General features: G+C 36.7%; 1 protein-coding gene across 7 annotated transcripts; it reads left to right on the top strand.

Annotated features, from left to right (window-relative positions):
- The first annotated feature begins 5582 nt into the window (after positions 1-5582).
- Positions 5583-16955, top strand: LOC119767736 (glycine-rich RNA-binding protein 2-like). Of its 7 annotated transcripts, XM_038257096.1 has the most exons (6): positions 5611-5719; positions 6316-6503; positions 13542-13752; positions 13818-13939; positions 14500-14632; positions 16842-16955. In XM_038257096.1, the coding sequence occupies exons 2-6, from the start codon at positions 6477-6479 to the stop codon at positions 16859-16861; spliced, it is 513 nt and encodes a 170-aa protein (XP_038113024.1). In that variant the 5' UTR covers positions 5611-5719; positions 6316-6476; the 3' UTR covers positions 16862-16955. The 7 variants fall into 7 exon arrangements, with proteins under 7 accessions (XP_038113022.1, XP_038113019.1, XP_038113020.1 ...); XM_038257094.1 differs by lacking the exon at positions 16842-16955 and having other exon boundaries at positions 5583-5679; positions 14500-15046; XM_038257091.1 differs by lacking the exon at positions 16842-16955 and having other exon boundaries at positions 5585-5685; positions 14500-15046.
- The last annotated feature ends 2112 nt before the right edge of the window (positions 16956-19067 follow it).

Raw genomic sequence — 19067 nt, 5'->3', positions numbered from 1 at the left:
ACTTTGATCGATGGCAAATCGTTTGACAACTTGTTTGTTGTTGATGTCAGAAGAAAAAAAATGGAACGGCGGTTTCAACTCCAGTGGAACAAATTAATCCGTTTTCTTCGTCTTTTCAGGTTAAATTTGAAGATAAGCTTTTGGCCAGCGAAGTTCATGACTTGGACCCGATCTCTAGAATAAGACGGATTCAAGGATTTTTTTTCAACAACTTATTCAGGGCTTCTATTGAGTGTGGGAGTTGATGTGTTTGGTGGTGGTTTATTGAGGTGCTGATCGACGTTCGCGCTCCGGCGATGTACGTGGGGCCAGCTCTACTCTGCCGTTTCCCCCTTACTGGGAGGGGGAAAGCTGGGGGGAGGTCTATTGGTTGATTGGTGGCTTGTAGTTGCACCTGCAATCTTCGTCACCGGTGCAGCGTTTCTTCCACATGAGGGATGCATTCTTTAGTGCCGAATATTCTAAGGGAAAGCCGACAGACGTTACATCTTTTTCTAAACCGGGCATGCCGAGAAGGAGGGCCTCATTAGCGATGGAGGCCAGCAGACTGAGGGTTGTCACCCTTAATGGCTATGGCGCGGAGGATGCCGCACAGGACTTACACTGACTACACTGACCAAACCGGATGCACGCACACTAACTTAATCACCTGGTCCCGCACTTCCATGTGTAACGAGCGTGAACTGTCCACTCGGACCCCAGGATAGTAAAGATTGACTAGATTTAGGATAGATTTGTGGGTAATCGTGTGCGGGGTCCGGTGGTGTAATGATAAGCCTCTTGGCCTTGATTAAGTCCTAGTCGACCCAGATGGTATTTTTCGAGACGAGATTTGTCTGATCATGCCTTCCGTCGGATGGGAAAGTAAATGTCGGTCCTGGCCAAACCCAGAATTTAGGTCGTAAGGTCAGTCCAGGTGAGGAGTCCTTGGGAAACAAATCTGCCTGGATAGCGTCGTATTTGGCAGTTGGACTCGCAATCCAAAAGTCGTCAGTTCGAATCCCGGGGTGGATGGGCGCGAAATTTCAAAAGACGTTTGGATTGCCTCACCGCCGCGATGTTTGCCCTTATAAGTGGTAATGATGGTCTCTTATAAGTGGTCAGCGTAGTCAGTGTAGTCAGTGTAAGTCCTGTGCGGCATCCTCCGCGCCATAGCCATTAAGGGTGACAACCCTCAGTCTGCTGGCCTCCATCGCTAATGAGGCCCTCCTTCTCGGCATGCCCGGTTTAGAAAAAGATGTAACGTCTGTCGGCTTTCCCTTAGAATATTCGGCACTAAAGAATGCATCCCTCATGTGGAAGAAACGCTGCACCGGTGACGAAGATTGCAGGTGCAACTACAAGCCACCAATCAACCAATAGACCTCCCCCAGCTTTCCCCCTCCCAGTAAGGGGGAAACGGCAGAGTAGAGCTGGCCCCACGTACATCGCCGGAGCGCGAACGTCGGTCAGCACCTCAATAAACCACCACCAAACACATCAACTCCCACACTCAATAGAAGCCCTGAATAAGTTGTTGAAAAAAATCCTTGAATCCGTCTTATTCTAGAGATCGGGTCCAAGTCATGAACTTCGCTGGCCAAAAGCTTATCTTCAAATTTAACCTGAAAAGACGAAGAAAACGGATTAATTTGTTCCACTGGAGTTGAAACCGCCGTTCCATTTTTTTTCTTCTGACATCAACAACAAACAAGTTGTCAAACGATTTGCCATCGATCAAAGTGAGCCATCAGGTGAAAATTTGGCGAAAGAGGCCCTTTGCAAAATACAACTTCGACACCTTCACTTAATCCACTTATAACTAAGTCAGTTCTGTTCAGATTAAGTTGAAGTGTTCTACAAAATTGTTCCCTATATTATTTTTGATATATATCTGAAGTTTCAGAATTTTTGGTTCGGTAGAAGATTTTTTTTAGAAAATTAAAAACTTGAAGATTTCCCATGCAAATACCATGCAAACTTAAATGCTAAAGAGCTGTGACGAAACCTGAACCAAATTTGCTGAAAATTTCAGGGGAGCTTCAGGAGACATAGAACAATGATTTTATCAACAATGCAACGGTCTAGCTGACATTTTTGCATTTCCAAGGGGCCCTGAACCACACTAATGGTGTATTATATCACAATTTTTTTTTATAAGAATGAGTTTTGAACATTTTGTAAGGCGTGTTATTGAATGTTTCAAAAATCACTGGTCCAAAAAATCAATTGATGCATTGATGCAAGGCCAATCAATCAAGTTTGCACTTCAGTTAAATTAACATAAAAGTTTGAAGTTTATGTAAATAAATAAGGCGTTGCAAATATTTGTTGAAGTTTATGTCACCCCCCCCCCCCCTCCCCCCTTCAAGAATGGTCCGAAAAATCAGGGGACATATTTTTTTTCAAAGAACTTCAAAATTTTAATGGAAAGAGTAATATAATGAACTGAAACATTTAAAATAAAATTTAGCATATACAAGATCAATCAAAAATATAATTATTTTTTCTAAAATTCTGTTGTAAAGTACTGCATAAAGTTTTTTTTTCGATAAAAAAATATTTCGCCAATACTTTGATATTTTGAAAACTGAAGATTGCAAAGCATCTGGGCAGGTGTAAAATGGATTTTAAAACATTTTTTGCATTCAAATGTTAAAACCATGACCCCTCCCACCCCTCGACATTGGCCAAAGTCGAGGGACATAAACTTCAAAAAATATTTGCAACGGTCTAAACAAATAAAAACAATATAAAAATTGAAATCACAAGGCATGGTTTTCAAAGAGTGTTTGAAAATGCAATTTACACCTGTCCAGATATTTTGCAATCTTTAGTTTTCAAAATATCAAAATATTTGCGATTTTTATTGTCGAAAAAAAACTATTTGCAGTACTGCACAGCAGAATTTTCAAAAAAAATACAGGCGAAATATTTTTTTAGTCGAAAAAAAAACTTTTTGCAGTACTGTACAATGGAATTTCATAAAAAAATATTGTTGATCCATCTCAAATATGCTAAATATGATTTTAAACGCAGGAAAATAAGTTTTAAATTGTTTTCAGCTCACTAGACTTCTTTTTCCATTAAAACAGCGATTCTCAACGGGGGTACCGGGCCTACTTGATTTACATAGCAGGGGGTACCAGCGTAGAAGAAGGTTGAGAATGGCTGCATTAAAATATTAAAATTTTTTGAATAATTTTTTTGTGGGAGAGTTACATAAACTCCAAAAAATATTTGCAACGGCCTTAAGGGGTTACATACATGTATAAAATCACAAAAAATAATATTACTAAAAGTCATTAAATTCACCATCAATATGGTTTTCAATCACTCCTGAAAGTTTCATGAAGATATTTTATTATTGAAATGAGTAAGAGACGATTTAAGCCTAAAACTATAACAAAGCGAACTGTCAAACTTTCTGAGGCTTTTTCTCGAAACACCGAGCAAAACTTCAAAAACTGACGATTTTTTATATGAAAAACTCAAACATATGTTTTACCTTTTTTCAAAAAAAAAAAAAAACTTTTTGAAAATCGGCCTTCATTATGCACACGGGATTGGTTTAACGAGTCTTCACCTAAATTTAAAGCAGTGTTAAGATATTGTGGCAGCCGTTTTTTGTAACTGCTTCAGCCAAATGTTTTCAAATTTATTTTGTTAATAGATCAAAACGTATATTTTAATAACTTTGAACGCAGATTTGAAAAAAAAATGTGCAAATGTGTGCTCATACCTACCTCTGACATTTTGGCCGATGTATGTAACCCCTTAATGTTGATAAATAAGATTAAAAAAATGTCATTTCTAAATTAATTATGATTCCAATCTTTCAAAAGTATATTTTGACCTTAAAATTAAAATCGAATCAAAATGTCGTTTTGGGAATTTTTTTTGTAAGCATTAATGAAATTGATATTAAAGTTTTCAAAAATGTTTTCATTGTTGTCCATCTCTGTAAAAAATAAAATTAAATTAAATTTAAAAAGCCTAATAATTCAATTTCCCTTCCGACGTTTATCTAAACATTCTTTGCAATGTTTATGCAGCCCCCCATTCAAAGATGGGTCAACAAAACAAGGGGAATAACGTCATGATTCGAATTCCCGGACGCTTCGAAACCCGGACACCTCATCTTGTTTTAACAATTATTTGGATATGAGTTCGCATTATGAATGTCAAAACTGTGTTACTAGAACTTTCATATAAAGTTTGTTCGAACGCTGTAGTGAATGCAAAAAAAAAATAAAATAAAATAAAATTATAAGATTACCAAAAATGCGAAACATTTCACTGAAATATTTCATAGGCGTCCGAAGCATCGGGAAGGCAAAGCAGAATTTATGGTTTTGATTTCCTTAAATTCTAGCAAATTTTTACATAAAATATCGATTGTTCTGATGTAAACAGCTTATTTGAGACCTAAAGAATACCATCCACTAACATATTTAGCCCAATTTTGTGCGATTCATAAGCAAAATTGAGTGTCCGGAATTCGAAGCAAAAGTGTCCGGATTTCGAAGCCCAAAAGTCATTTTAATTATAAAAATCTGATGATTTTTTTTAGAAAAGACATATTGTGCATGTATTCTATTAAAACTAACTGTTTATGCTATATCCTGGTGATATTTCTACAATTCCAACTAATTACATATTTTTTTGCCAGCTATAACAAAAATGATATGCTACTAAGTGTCCGAATTTCGAATCATGACGTTATTTTTTTTATTTTAAGAACTTCAAAACATTATTGGATAAAGAAGTCTTATTTATTGAAAATAATTTGAAATTCATTTTTCATGTTTTGAATCGTTTAGAAAATGTATTAAATTTGCGTGAAGTTCCACTTTATAGCGAAAAAGCTTTTTGCCTTGATTTTTTCGAACAGTTCTAAACATAACCTACAACTTTGTTGAAGACACAGAAACGATACATACTGCTCCTTTTCGCATAAATGTCCCATATGCATTTTAAGCCACTTTTGAGTAATTGATGCAGATTGGTTCGAAATCGATGGATTGATGGACAATGTTTCATTCAAATTATAATTAAAAAAAAAACAATTAAAGTGTAGAAAAAATTTAAACTCGCTCCTTTTCACCAATAATTAAATGAATAATGTAATTTCTTTTAACTCTAAATCAAATGTGAGACAACTACAATCACAAACTCTGTGATTTCAATAGTAAATTTACTGGAATACTGCTCATGTAATTGAGTTGACATGAACTGCTGAACGGCGATGCTTCATTCTAATGCTCATCAGAAGCAGCACAATTAGCGTTTAGGGAAATTCATTAGGGTGATTCATACCTATTCCTCAAAATAGTAAACATAAAAGTTACGTTTTGCATCACAATTTTGCAACTAATCGAGCCTTAATTTTAATTTCCAGTTGTAGATTAAGTAAATTCACCGAGGGCTAACATTCCACCCACCCTAGAGTGCCCATCAAACATGAGGAAAATCGCGCAAAGAGGTGGAGGAGGTCACAGATTAGCCCAAGTGTGACACATCGCGACGCGTCTGTCACTCACACTCAGTGCGCGCGTGGAAAACGTTGGCGCGGCACGCGCACACACAGCTCAAAAGCTCTCTGTCTCGTACTATAAAATCATTGTATCTTCACGAAACTGTGCTTACTTTGCGTTACCGTCTCCAGTCGGCAAGTGCCGCTCTAAAGTTTGCTTTAAAGTTAAGGTGTACCCCAAACGAAGTGATTTAGCATATTTTGGTGTGTTGTTCTTTTTTTGCGCGCGCTTTTTTTCGCCATTTTTTCCGCGTTTTTCGCATGACTTACGCCGGCGGCAGGGAGTGTGTACTGCTGGAAAGTGGGGTGTGGGAAAATTGCTGCTACTCTAACTGATTGCATACAATTGGGCACACCAAGCTGATGCAGCCAGCCGGAAAGGGAAAGAGAACGAGAGACATCACAACGTCACCATCAGCAGCATTACGAGACGATTAGCGTTGGCAGCTTTTTTGGGGGAAGAGCACAAAATCAGTGCCAGAAGAAACTTTTTTGAAGGGGTTCGCGGCCGAAAAAAAGTGAACGTCGAATTTATTGTGCAAACAGTCGGCAATAATTCTTTTTTGGTGTTAGTGATGAGTCAGTGAAAATAAAATAGAAAGGAGTCTGTCAAAATCAGCACAGAAACGCAGAAATAATCTAATTTCCTGCACTTTTCCTTTTCTTTCCAGAGCAAGAGAGGAAAAGTGGGAAACGTGAACTGATTGGTGGAGGGGAGGAAAATTACTTCAAAGTTTTCGATAAGATTGCGCGGTGTGATTTTTTTTGTTGTTTCTCAAAGTTTTACTTTTTCTTCGCAGTTACAGAGGAAAGTAGCAGCGTAAAGTGAAGAACGAATAAAAGTGGTTTGAAAGGACTCTTTGACGAGCAGAAAAAAAGAACGGAAAAGTTTTATAAAAGTTTACGATCAGGTGTGTTTCTTTGGAGTGTTGTACAGTTCGTGAAAGACATCGAGCTAAAAATGCTTTCAACGGGGTGGGTTAAAAAGGTGAGTTTCCAATATGATGTTCATATAATGAAGTTTGTTTCAAAGTTGGGTTTGAAAGAGATTTCTTCGTTTCGTTAACTTTTCAAAAGTTTCATACAAGTAAGGGAACGGACATATGTTTGAAAGGTGGTAGATTTGCAGTCCATTTAACAACTAATTTACATTGCAGTAGAAAATTTTAAAAGTTACAGATTCAACATATTGTTAAAAAGTTTGACATTTTTCGTTGCTTGCTAGATGAATAGAAATTAAATTATTTCTAAATAACAAATAAAACATGGCGTAATTAATATAATAAAACTCGTGATTTTTGATATACCACAGCATTTGAGAATTTATCAATGGCCTTTTTATAAGAGAGCAATTCTCTACCAAAACCGGAAATGGATTTTATTTGTATTTTTTGATTTGGCTCAAACTTTGGGGGGGCCTTCCCTGTGACCAAATAAGCTATTTTGTGTCATTGGTTCACCCATACAAGTCTCCATACAATTTTGGCTGCTGTCCATACAAAAATGGTATGTAAATATTCAAACAGCTGTAACTTTTGAGTGAATTTTCTGATCAATTTGGTGTCTTCGGCAAAGTTGTGGGTATTGTTGAGGACAATTGAGAAAAAAATAGGTACACGGAAAAAAAAATTTGCACATTTTTTTATCAACTTTTTTTCACTAAAACTCAATTTCCCAAAATACGTATTTTTTGATTTTCGAGATTTTTTGATATGTTTTAGGGGACTAAAATCCGCAACTTTTGAGCTACAAAGAAACATGGTCAAAAAATCTGCCGCCAAGTTACGATTTTTTGAAAAATAGTGATTTTTGTAAAAAGTCCAAATTTCATGCAAAAACAAAGGAGAATGGGCAAATTTGTATGGGAGCTGGTCCAAGGATGTACACGAACGGGACCATCTTTTTTCGAAAGATCTCGCCGAGACATGAAAAAAAGTCTTCTGGACCAACTCTCTAAACCCCGGGGTTCAAAAGTTACAAGTTGTTGAAGTTTGAGCATTTTGGGTTAAAGTACAAAAAATCGAATTTTTGCTATTTCTAAAATCATTTATAAAATCTCTGTTTCATTATGGATTTAGATTTTCTTGACTTCATTCGACGCGTATCAGCAAAAACTATGAGTTCTGATATGTCTTACCATGATTGAAACATGATTTCTCTTGTTTTTATCCGTTTGAACCGTTTGTGCAAGAGGCATCCCATAGAAACAAGTCGAAACTTCAAGGTTTTGAAACCGGCTCCGACCCAGACTGCTTCAGTGAGTATGGAAGGCTTCAGTGCAATGTTGTAACAACTTATTGGGATGGTCTGAGTCATCCGAGAACTCCTTGGAGTTAAGACCGGTGAGTCTACCGCCGTAACAAGCAAGATGTCGGCGGTTTTTGACCACGGATCATACCCGCATGGCTTCAGTGAGTATGGTAGACTACTATGCTGGTGTGTTGGAGTGTCCTGGGTTCTCCTAGGACTCCCTGGAGTTAAGATCTGTGGGTCTACTACCGTAACAATCCAAATGTCGACCGGTTTTGACAACGGAACATACCCGCATAGCTTCAGTGAGTGTGGTAGACTACTTTGCTAATGTGTTAGGATGTCTTGGGTCATCCAAGGACTCCCTGGAGTTATGATCTGTGGAGCTACAGCCGTAACAAGCAAGAGGTCGACGGTTTTTGACCCCGGAACATACACGCATAGCTTCAGACAGTATGGTAGACTGCTTTGTTAATGTGTTGGGATGTCTTTGGTCATCCTAGGACTCCCTGGAGTTTAGATATTTGGGTCACTGTAACAAGAAAAAGGTCGATGATTTTTAACCGCGCATCATAACCGCAAAGATTTAGTGAGTATGGCAGACTGTATTGCTGTTATGTTGGGATGTTCTGGACCATTCCAGGGAGTCCTTGTAACAGCCGTAGACCTACAGATCATAACTCCAGGGAGTCCTTGGATGACCCAGGACATCTTAACACATTAGCAAAGTAGTCTACCACACTCACTGAAGCTATGCGGGTATGTTCCGTTGTCAAAACCGGTCGACATTTGGATTGTTACGGTAGTAGACCCACAGATCTTAACTCAAGGGAGTCCTAGGAGAACCCAGGACACTCCAACACATCAGTATAGTAGTCTACCATACTCACTGAAGCCATGCGGGTATGATCAGTGGTCAAAAACCACCGATATCTTGCTTGTTACGGCGGTAGACTCACCGGTCTTAACTCCAAGGAGTTCTCGGATGACTCAGACCATCCCAATAAGTTGTTACAACATTGCACTGAAGCCTTCCATACTCACTGAAGCAGTCTGGGTCGGAGCCGGTTTCAAAACCTTGAAGTTTCGACTTGTTTCTATGGGATGCCTCTTGCACAAACGGTTCAAACGGATAAAAACAAGAGAAATCATGTTTCAATCATGGTAAGACATATCAGAACTCATAGTTTTGCTGATACGCGTCGAATGAAGTCAAGAAAATCTAAATCCATAATGAAACAGAGATTTTATAAATGATTTTAGAAATAGCAAAAATTCGATTTTTTGTACTTTAACCCAAAATGCTCAAACTTCAACAGCATGTAACTTTTGAACTCCGGGGTTTAGAGAGTTGGTCCAGAAGACTTTTTTCATGTCTCGGCGAGATCTTTCGAAAAAAGATGGTCCCGTTCGTGTACATCCTTGGACCAAATTTGCCCATTCTCCTTTGACAAATTTTATTTTTTAATGCAAAATTGAATTTGCAATCGAAAACTACTCTACATTTTTTTTTTGATAAAGGGCTTCGTTTTCAAGATATAGCCACCGAAAGTTAGATTTTAGCAAAATATGTGCAGTTTTTCGATTTTTAAAAACAGTGACCATGAGCGACCATTTCTAAAAATATTTTTTTGAAGAGTTCAGAAAATTTGCTTTAAAATTGTCTAAGAGACATTGAAGATTGGACCTCGGGTTGCTGAGATACAGCCGCTTTAAGAAAAAGAAACACGAAAATTGAAGTTTTCTAAGTCTCACCAAAACAACCCACCATTTTCCAATGTCGATATCTCAGCAACTAATGGTCCGATTTTCAATGTTAATACATGAAACATTCGTAAAATTTTCCGATCTTTTCGAAAAAAATATTTTGAAAAAAATAAATCAAGACTAACATTTTAAAAGGGCCAAACAATGAATATTGCGCCCATTAAAAATGTCAGTCTTGACTTATTTTTTTCAAAATATTTTTTTCGAAAAGATCGGAAAATTTTACGAATGTTTCATGTATTAACATTGAAAATCAGACCATTAGTTGCTGAGATATCGACATTAGAAAATGGTGGGTTGTTTTGGTGAGACTTAGAAAACTTCAATTTTCGTGTTTCTTTTTCTTAAAGCGGCTGTATCTCAGCAACCCGATGTCCAATCTTCAATGTCTCTTACACAATTTTATAGCAAATTTTCTGAACTTTTCAAAAAAAATATTTTTAGAAATGGTCGCTCATGGTCACTATTTTTAAAAATCGAAAAACTGCACATATTTTGCTAAAATCTAACTTTCGGTGGCTATATCTTGAAAACGAAGCCCTTTATCAAAAAAATTGTAGAGTAGATTTCGATTGCAAATTCAATTTTGCATTAAAATATAACTTCAAATTAGTTTTTGCATGAAATTTGGATTTTTTTACAAAAATCACTATTTTTCAAAAATTCATAACTTGGCGTCAGATTGTTTGACCATGTTTCTCGATAGCTCAAAAGTTGCGGATTTTAGTCCCCTAAAACATATAAAAAAATCTCGAAAATCAAAAAATACGTATTTTGGGAAACTGAGTTTTAGTGAAAAAAAAGTTGATAACAAAATCTGCAATTTTTTTTCCGTGTACCTATTTTTTTCTCAATTGTCCTTAACAATACCTACAACTTTGCCGAAGACACCAAATTGATCAGAAAATTCACTCAAAAGTTACAGCTGTTTGAATGTTTACATACCATTTTTGTATGGACAGCAGCCAAAATTGTATGGAGACTTGTATGGGTGAACCAATAACGCAAAATCGCTTACTTGGTCATAGGGAAGGCCCCCACAAAGTTTGAGTCAAATAAAAAAATACAAAAAATAAAAATGTTCGAAATCGGCCGATTTCGTAGAGAGTTGCTCACGTTTAAAAGAGTTTACAATTGCATTGAAATAATCCTCTTTGCTTTCGCAAATCAACATTTCGTTGTGTTTAGATTTTGTATGGGTAAAAAATCAAAAAGATCCATCCGAATCTTGAAAATAATAACATTTTAAGAAAATAATCAAGTCCTACAAAAAAAAAAAGAGTTTCAACAGTGTCACTTAAATACCCATAATTTTTCATTTTATGATATCTTGGTTGCTATTAGGGGTCGTGTAGAAACTACGTGGATTTCAAATGTGACATTTTCAAACCCCCCTCCTCTCCATGATTTTTTCTCCACACAAATTTTCAACATTTTGTATGGAGCGTGGGTTTTCGCCAAACCCTCCCTTCTTTCTACAGAGACCACGTGATTTATGCACGAGCCCTAGGTTCGTTTTTCAATGTTTGAATGATTATTTTTAAAGAAATTTTCTGCTCTTTTTCTTCAAAAAAGATTCAAGCCTAGCGTTTGAAATCATTTAAAATAATTGTGGTTTGCCTTAGTGCAATTCCATGTCAAATTAAGCAAATTTTCTTAGTTTAAAAAAAAGGTTTTTTTTTTATTTTAACACTGGAACGCCCAACGCATGTCCAACTTGCACGGACGCCCAAGCCTCCCAAAAAAGGTGGAACGGTAACTTCAACTCGCTGGTTCTCGGGCATTACTCAACCAATCGGGACGATTCTTGTTTCCAGTGATTTGTAAGAATGTCTAGATGATCCTAAAATTTTGCAGAATTTGATTTGAACAAATCTATAATTTCTGCGACCGAAAATTTTCACATTACAGAAATCAAAAAGAAAAGAAAAATGTATACGGGTAATTCTCCGACAACTCACACAGCAGTTGCCCCGACCCCTTTTCGATTTGCGTGAAACTTTGTCCTAAGGGGTAACTTTTGTCCCTGATCACGAATCTGACGTCCGTTTTTTTATATTTCGTGACGGAGGGGTGGTACGACCCCTTCCATTTTTGAACATGCGAAGAAAGAGGTGTTTTTCAATAATTTGCAGCTTTAAACGGTGATGAGATAAAAATTTGGTGTCAAAGGGACTTTTATGTAAAATTAGACGCCCGATTTGATGGTGTACTCAGATTTCCGAAAAACACGTATTTTTCATCGAAAAAAACACTAAAAAAGTTTTGAAAATTCTCCCATTTTCCGTTACTCAACTGTAAAAACTTTGAAACATGACATTTTATGGGAAATTTAATGTTCTTTTCGAATCTACATTGACCCAGAAGGGTCATTTTTCATTTATAACAAAAATTTTCATTTTCAAATTTCGTGTTTTTTCTAACATTGCAGGGTTAGTTTTAAGAGTGTAACAATGTTCTTCAACATAAGGGGTTTGCTCAGAAATATCACGATTTATTGCGAAGTTTTGAAAATGTTGGTCGTCGTTGATCATGGCCGTTCATGGTCATCCGCGACAGACACGGACGACGAAACAAAGAGAAACGCAAAAAGTAACTTTTTCAAAACTTTTTTTTCGTAAAATCGCAATAACTCGTGATGTTTATGAGCAAACCCCTTATGTCTATAAAATTATTTTTTTGTAATTGTCTGCTCTACAACTTTGTAGAGCATTGTTACACTCTAAAAAATAACCCTGCAAAGTTGGAAAAAACACGTTAATTTAAAATGAAAATTTTTGTTCCAAATGAAAAAATTACCCTTCTGGGTCAATGTAGTTTCGAAAAGTACATTAAATTTCCCATAAAATGACATGTTCAAAATTTTTTTACAGTCGAGTAATGGATAATGGGAGAATTTTTAAAACGTTTTTAGTGTTTTTTCGATGAAAACTACGTTTTTTCGGAATTCTGAGTAAGCCATCAAATCGGGCGTCTGATTTTACATAAAAGTCCCTTTGACACCAAATTTCTATCTCATCACCGTTTATGCTGCAAATTATTGAAAAACACCTCTTTTTTCGCATGTTCAAAAATGGAAGGGGTCGTACCGTCCCTCCGTCACGAGATATCAAAAAACGGACCTCGGATTCGTGATCAGGGACAAAAGTTACACATTAGGACAAAGTTTCACGCAAATCGAAGAGTGGTCGGGGCAACTGCTGTGTGAGTTGGCGGAGAGTTACCCAACAGTTATATTAAAAAAATTATTTCTTCCTTCAAAGTCATAATCATAAACTACAACTTTTCCAAAGACATTAAATCGATCCGAAAATCCCTTTTCAAGATACAGAATTTCATACATTTACAAACCCAATTTGTATGACCAGCCCCCAAAATTGTATAGAGATTTGTAAAAAAAACTAATGATGGAAAATTGACATAAGGAATGCATGGACAAAGTTTCATTCAAATAAAAAAATACAAATAAATCTGTAGTTTTTTTTGAAACGGTCCAATAAACCAAATTTCCAGTTTTTGCTTTTTGGGTGTTTTTGAAGCCGCCTTGAGTCAACACCCAAAAAGCAAAAACTGAAAATTTGGTTTATTGGACCTTTTTTTCAAAAAAAAATTACTGTTTGCTACAAAATGACTTTGATTACACATTATTAACCTTTGCAAAATAACACCAAACAGTGGCAAATAACGAGGACTCATTGCAAAGTTCCTGGAACGGATCGTATTTATGCGCCCCGTTACGCAGAAAAGCGGAGTCAACCGCTGAACTTTTATTCAGAATAAATACAGGCAGGTCAACGAAAGGGCAAGCGGATGAATACAATTCCTGTTAATTTTGTGAGCTGGGCATTTTAAAATGGAAATAAAGAAAACATAGCAGTTCAAAATCCAAGAGGACACAACAGTTTGACGGCATAAGTTATGAATTAATCAAAGTCGATTTCATTTTGTCACAAAATGATTAAATGGTCATCAACCTAACACAATTTACACAATTTTCGCTCTTCACCAGACACTGCTGCTGGCCACGTTCCTCGGACTGGACGTAATCCACTGCCAGCAGAGAACCACCGGCACCGACCAGGGGCATCTCTTCCGACCGGCATCATCCGAGGCAGACTCGACCGCACAGACGCACGGTGCGGCCATAGAACCGAGTGTCCGCGCCGAGGGAGGAAGAGCGTTGCGGAGCAGCTTTTATCCTGGCGCCCAGAGTGAACGAAGTACGTGTTTCCTTGTTTTGCTTTTGATTTTGAACAAACGCTTTTAATCCTTGAGCTTTTTGCAGTTTTCGACCTGGGCATGTTTGGCAAACCGTACTACGGTGGAAATAGGGGCTACTACCCTCAGGGAGGCGGCGCCGGATACTATCCCCAGGGCGGGTACTACGGCGCCGGGGGATATTACCCTGTAAGTATGCAACGTGGTATGGCACGTCAGAGTATATGCACTTTGGGTTGGCAGCTTGTTATTCTATGACTTTTGATTGTGGTTTTTGGAGGGGACTTGCAGCCACTCTGCTGAGAAGTGCTTTTAGTGTCATGTTTAATCCGCTGACAGCCAGCAGAGCAGGAATGTTGAAAGTATTCAAGCAGAGCTGAGTACTTGGCGAAACATCACTAAAACAACGTTCTCGGAAATTTACCAACACTTTGAAGATTTGAATTTTTGTCGAAACGGCATAGAGCGACGCGCCACACGCTAGCAACATCCCAGAGCTTCATTCTAGTTCTTATGAAAGATATTTTTAGTTTCAAAGCATCACTTCTCAATACGCTAGCTCTCGAATCATTAGTTCCTAGTGACATTCGAGGATGAAATAATCCGCTTAAGCTACCTCATTCACTTCACGTGAAAACACAAATCCGGCTCACAAATCCGATGAAGAACTCGATACTACTGGCCATTGGTTCTGTTTCTAGCAAAAGCAGATTTTTAATTATCTCTCGTTTTAAAACATCCACTTCCAGAGTACCGGTGGCTACCCAGGATCATCGGGCTATTATCCGGGCACGAACTCACTCGGAGGATATCCGGGCTACGGAGGGGGTGGCTACGGTGGCAGTTACGGAGGCGGTTACGGTGGTTACGGCGGATTTGGAGGTAACGGAGGGCTGCAATCCTACCTGGGGTACAGTGGTGGCAATTACTACGGTAATCGCAACATAGGCTACGGCTACTACTCCGGCACAAATCCGGCCGGATTTACGAGCACCAGCCTGGTTAGCGGATATCGGGGTTACAATTGACCGCCACCTACGTCCAGCTTGAATCAAGTGCTTATACGTGTGCTTTTGCACTGTGGTTGTATATGTGAACGTGCCTGTGTGTATGTGTATGTGTAGCGTCGTAATCGTGAAACGTAATTGTGATAAATAACTTATGAAACACCGTCCTGGCAAACAAACCAAAGCAGCTTCCAGTGTATCGTCAGACTTGCGGAATCGCGTAATTTATTTCATTTGGCTAAATCCTAACTTAATAAATCGAAGAAAAAGAAAAAAATCATTGAGTCCATGAATCCTTTTCTTTGTTGTGTGCTTCATTAACGGGGGTTTTCTAGACAGAAGAAGTGGATTGAGCTTCGAGTTTTGGAGTTTTTTCGTACAGGGTTGGGAAAAATAATTTCATTAGATTATAGTCAATCTTATGATATAATATTTGGTTTTGATTAAATGACTTTTCTTTTTTTATAAATAAACATAAAATCAATTCTTAAAGCTTTTAAAACTTTTTTGGTGTTTTTTCGATGAAAATTCGTATTTTCGGAATTCAGAGTACGCCATTAAATCGGGCGTCTAATTTTACATAAAAGTTCTTTTGACATCAAATTTATATCTCATCACCGTTTCAGGCTGAAAATGATTGAAAGATACCTCTTTTTCGCATGTTCAAAAATGGAAGGGGTCGTACCGACCCGCTCCTTGGACGATTGTTGCGGCTTGTGCATTGCTTGTACATGAGGATTTTTCTAAAAAAAAAAAACAAACCGGATACACTCACTCATCACAAAAATATTTTTTTTTTTGAAAAAAAAAATCTGATTCTCGCAATGCACAAGTCACAACAATCGTCCAAGGGGTCATTCTTATGCAAATTATGCGAATTATGTCATCATAATTTTTCGGGGTTTTTTTGTGGGAAACTTGTCATCAATACAGTTCTTCAATGTTTGTAGAAGTATAAGGGTGTTTCATCGCTCTTGTAAAGTAGTCAATCGTTAATAGCAATAAGTGTATTAAGTGTTTCAAACTAATTGTTGTAATATTCGGTCTGTATGTCGTTGTCTTTTACAAATCAGAGAACTAAAATTGTTATTTTAGGTAGTACATAGCAAGTTTACTTTTGGAATGTTGAAAATTTGGTAGGTTGTATATTGCCTCTTTTTTGAGTAATATTACCTAAAAAGTGTTTAAAAATGTGAACCTGATGAATATTCAAATGAAACTGATGAGAATTCATCATTTTCTGCTGTGAGATTACACATTTTTTGACACAAAATCTGTCGGCATTTCCTGATGAATATTGCCATCAGTTTTGTTCCTGTGTAGGTTTTTCAAATGAAGAGTTCTTTTTCTACAAAAATTTTGTACAATAATTTCTATGCCATTAAAAAATCTTGATTTTCAAAAAATAGTTTTTTTTCTGACCGGTTATAATTTATATTTGAGACACCCTAACATATTATTTAATGTGATCATAGATCTACTTCAATCGAACGATTCAAAACTGTATGATTTCTATCCCTTGCTATATCGAAAGCCATTATGGGTAATTCGATAATGCTGTTTTCCCGATAAAGGCAATTGTTGGTTTTTGTATTGTCGGCACATACTCACTTAATCCCGACGGGGAAGTTTCTAGCTTAGATGAAAAAATCTTTATTGATTCTTGGAAGTGAGAATTGCATATTTGTACTTGAATACTTCGTTTTTTTATTTCTTCGAAAAAAGTTAAATCTGATTTTCAACAAATTTTAGATTAGCAAAAAGGCATTCTTAAAGAATCATAAATTAATAAAAGTATCAGAATGGCGGTCGCTTTTGCATGTTTGTGTTTCAGATTGTTTTTTTTCCACAATGGAAATACAAGTATAAATTCGATTGAAAAAAAGGTTCAAAAGAAGTAAAGTTTCAAATCTTACAAAGAGAAGTCAGAAGTTGGTTCAAATGTAACTCATCAGTCATTTGTTTGTATTCAGTATCTGTTGTTTGTGTCCGTAGCAAATGTATGTAGAAACTGCGTTTGTTCCTAATGATGCTCATTTTTTTTAAAATATATGTTCTACCTTATAACTGGTTATCTTTTTCAGGCATGAGTCCATATTATTAAGTGAACTGTGAAGAACAATATTTTTTGTGGATGCTGTTTATTCATTGGAATCATAACGTTGGAATAAATTGTCACTAAAAACCGAAAAAAAAAACGAGTTTGTTTCTGTTATGATTATTCTTCGAAACATTCTGCCAATATTAGTTGTACATTGCTATCGAGCTCTGTTTTTTTCCAGCACTAAAGTTGATTCAATCTACTGCCCTGTTCCAATGGAATATCAGTTCGTGACGTCGAATGATACCTTTGTCCCACTCCACACAGTACCTGGTCGGTTAGTTTGGATTGAACCCAGCCGATGGTCAATATTCCCATATCAATTATTACAACAGGGCAGTGGCATGAGGGGGCTTTGTGTTCGCATGCTTGGTTGTATTGGGCACGATGGTGGTGGCGACGGTTCTCGCTTCTCTTATTGGTTTGTCATCACTCACTCGTTGGGACAGGACATGCTTCGAAAGGACGAGTGTGTGTTTTCGATGTGTGTTATTGCAAGTGCTGTGTCGGGCAAGTATAAAGTAATAGGAAGTTAGGGGAAGCTGGCGTTCGAGTTGATCCTGATGAAATGATGACAAGAAATCGGCTTATAAAAAGATGAGGATCAACTCGGATCGTTTTGCACTTTTCGGCAAAGTTGTAGGGAATTGAATTTAATGCAAGAATCTAACACTTGGACAATTTTGGGTGAGACCCGCGCCACTTGTCAGAAATATACCGAAACGATATTTTTCAGCATGCATTTTTGCGATTTTCCCCATATAAACTTTTACGATAAAAAGTGATCCGTTTACTGATTTGGCTCAAAATTGGCACAGATACTTATTTTTGCCTAAGAAATCGAGGCAGAGGGTATCTCTGATGCCGTTTTTTTGTTGTCACCCTAGTATGCACTAGATTCTGGTTGGTATGCACGGTATGCATAACTAAGGCATACTTCCAGGGGTTAGCATTTCAATGCATTGATATTAGGGCGTCCAATTTTCCTGGGTTTTGAATTTCCCGGGAAACGGGAAAACTATTTTCGGAATCTCGGGAAAATTTTTATACAGCCTTAAAAATATGTTTTTTTTTTATAATTCTTATAGTTTTCAAGCTTAAAATCAAGGAATTAGCTCAATAATATCAATTGGTGATAATCTACACTTCAATCTAAACAAGAACGATCGTATTTTGGCTTATTAGCTTCATAGCTTTGCAGAAATTAATAATTGATTCTTTGTTCTTTGTTGTACTTTGGTTTTTAAATTAACTACAGCTTTTGATTCAATGTGATATACATTATAAGTCTTTTATAAATGTATTTCATTTATTTATCTATTTTATTTGTCATGACTAGAAAAAAATATTCAGCTTCTTTGAAAATGTCTAAAAAACAAGAAAAGCAACTAATAAAATGATACCAGTAAATGTAAAATTTTAGATCATAGTTTGGGGAAAATCGCAGTTACAGTCGGAATAGGTACAAGAGATTTTAGAGCAATAAGCAATAATCGCAGGACTAATTGTTTTGTTCTGATCATGTTTGACCGGAGTCATTCAAAACATATTCCAAAAATGGGTTAAATAGCTGTCGTAATTCGTTACATATGTCCTGAATTGCCTCACATTCCGGTGTTTGATGAAAATTAATTTAATATCTAGAGTTTTTTCTTAAGAAAAGGCCCTGTAAACATATGAAACATTTAACAGCATAGCGTATATGATCTTTTAAAAAATATGACTTAATTTTAAAATTCAAAATTGTAAATATATGCAAATGTAATTTTAAAATATATAAAATAGAATAGAAAATATTAAAAGCACTAGGCATTTTACGGATCTGTAAACTATAATTAAAAAAAAATCCCAGATAAACCAAATTAATGCTGATATATGTTTTGGAAAAATCCCCGGTATTTTGTTCCTGGAATTCCCGGGATGGACGCACTAATTCATGTATCGTGCATGCAGTTTTACAAAGCTTTTCTAAATTGTTTTCTTCTAGGCGTTGTATATCAGCAATGCCTTGAAAAGGTTCATGAGTTTGGTTTTAATCATATAGCAATTCCCCACGGAAACAGCATGATTCGTAAAAAAAGTTCTCCGATCGAGCTTATTTTTTTCTGGGCCTAAGGAGGCCGAAATAATTAGACCCGTATTTTTTATTTGGCCATTAGGGTGACCTACGCCGTGTTAGGGTGGTTAAAAAAATTGCAATTTTCGTAGA

The sequence above is a fragment of the Culex quinquefasciatus genome, chromosome 2 (assembly GCF_015732765.1).
Source record: "Culex quinquefasciatus strain JHB chromosome 2, VPISU_Cqui_1.0_pri_paternal, whole genome shotgun sequence".
NCBI classification, from domain to species: domain Eukaryota; kingdom Metazoa; phylum Arthropoda; class Insecta; order Diptera; family Culicidae; genus Culex; species Culex quinquefasciatus.
Note: the sequence above shows the minus strand (reverse complement) of the source record. Positions and strands in the feature narration are given on the sequence as shown.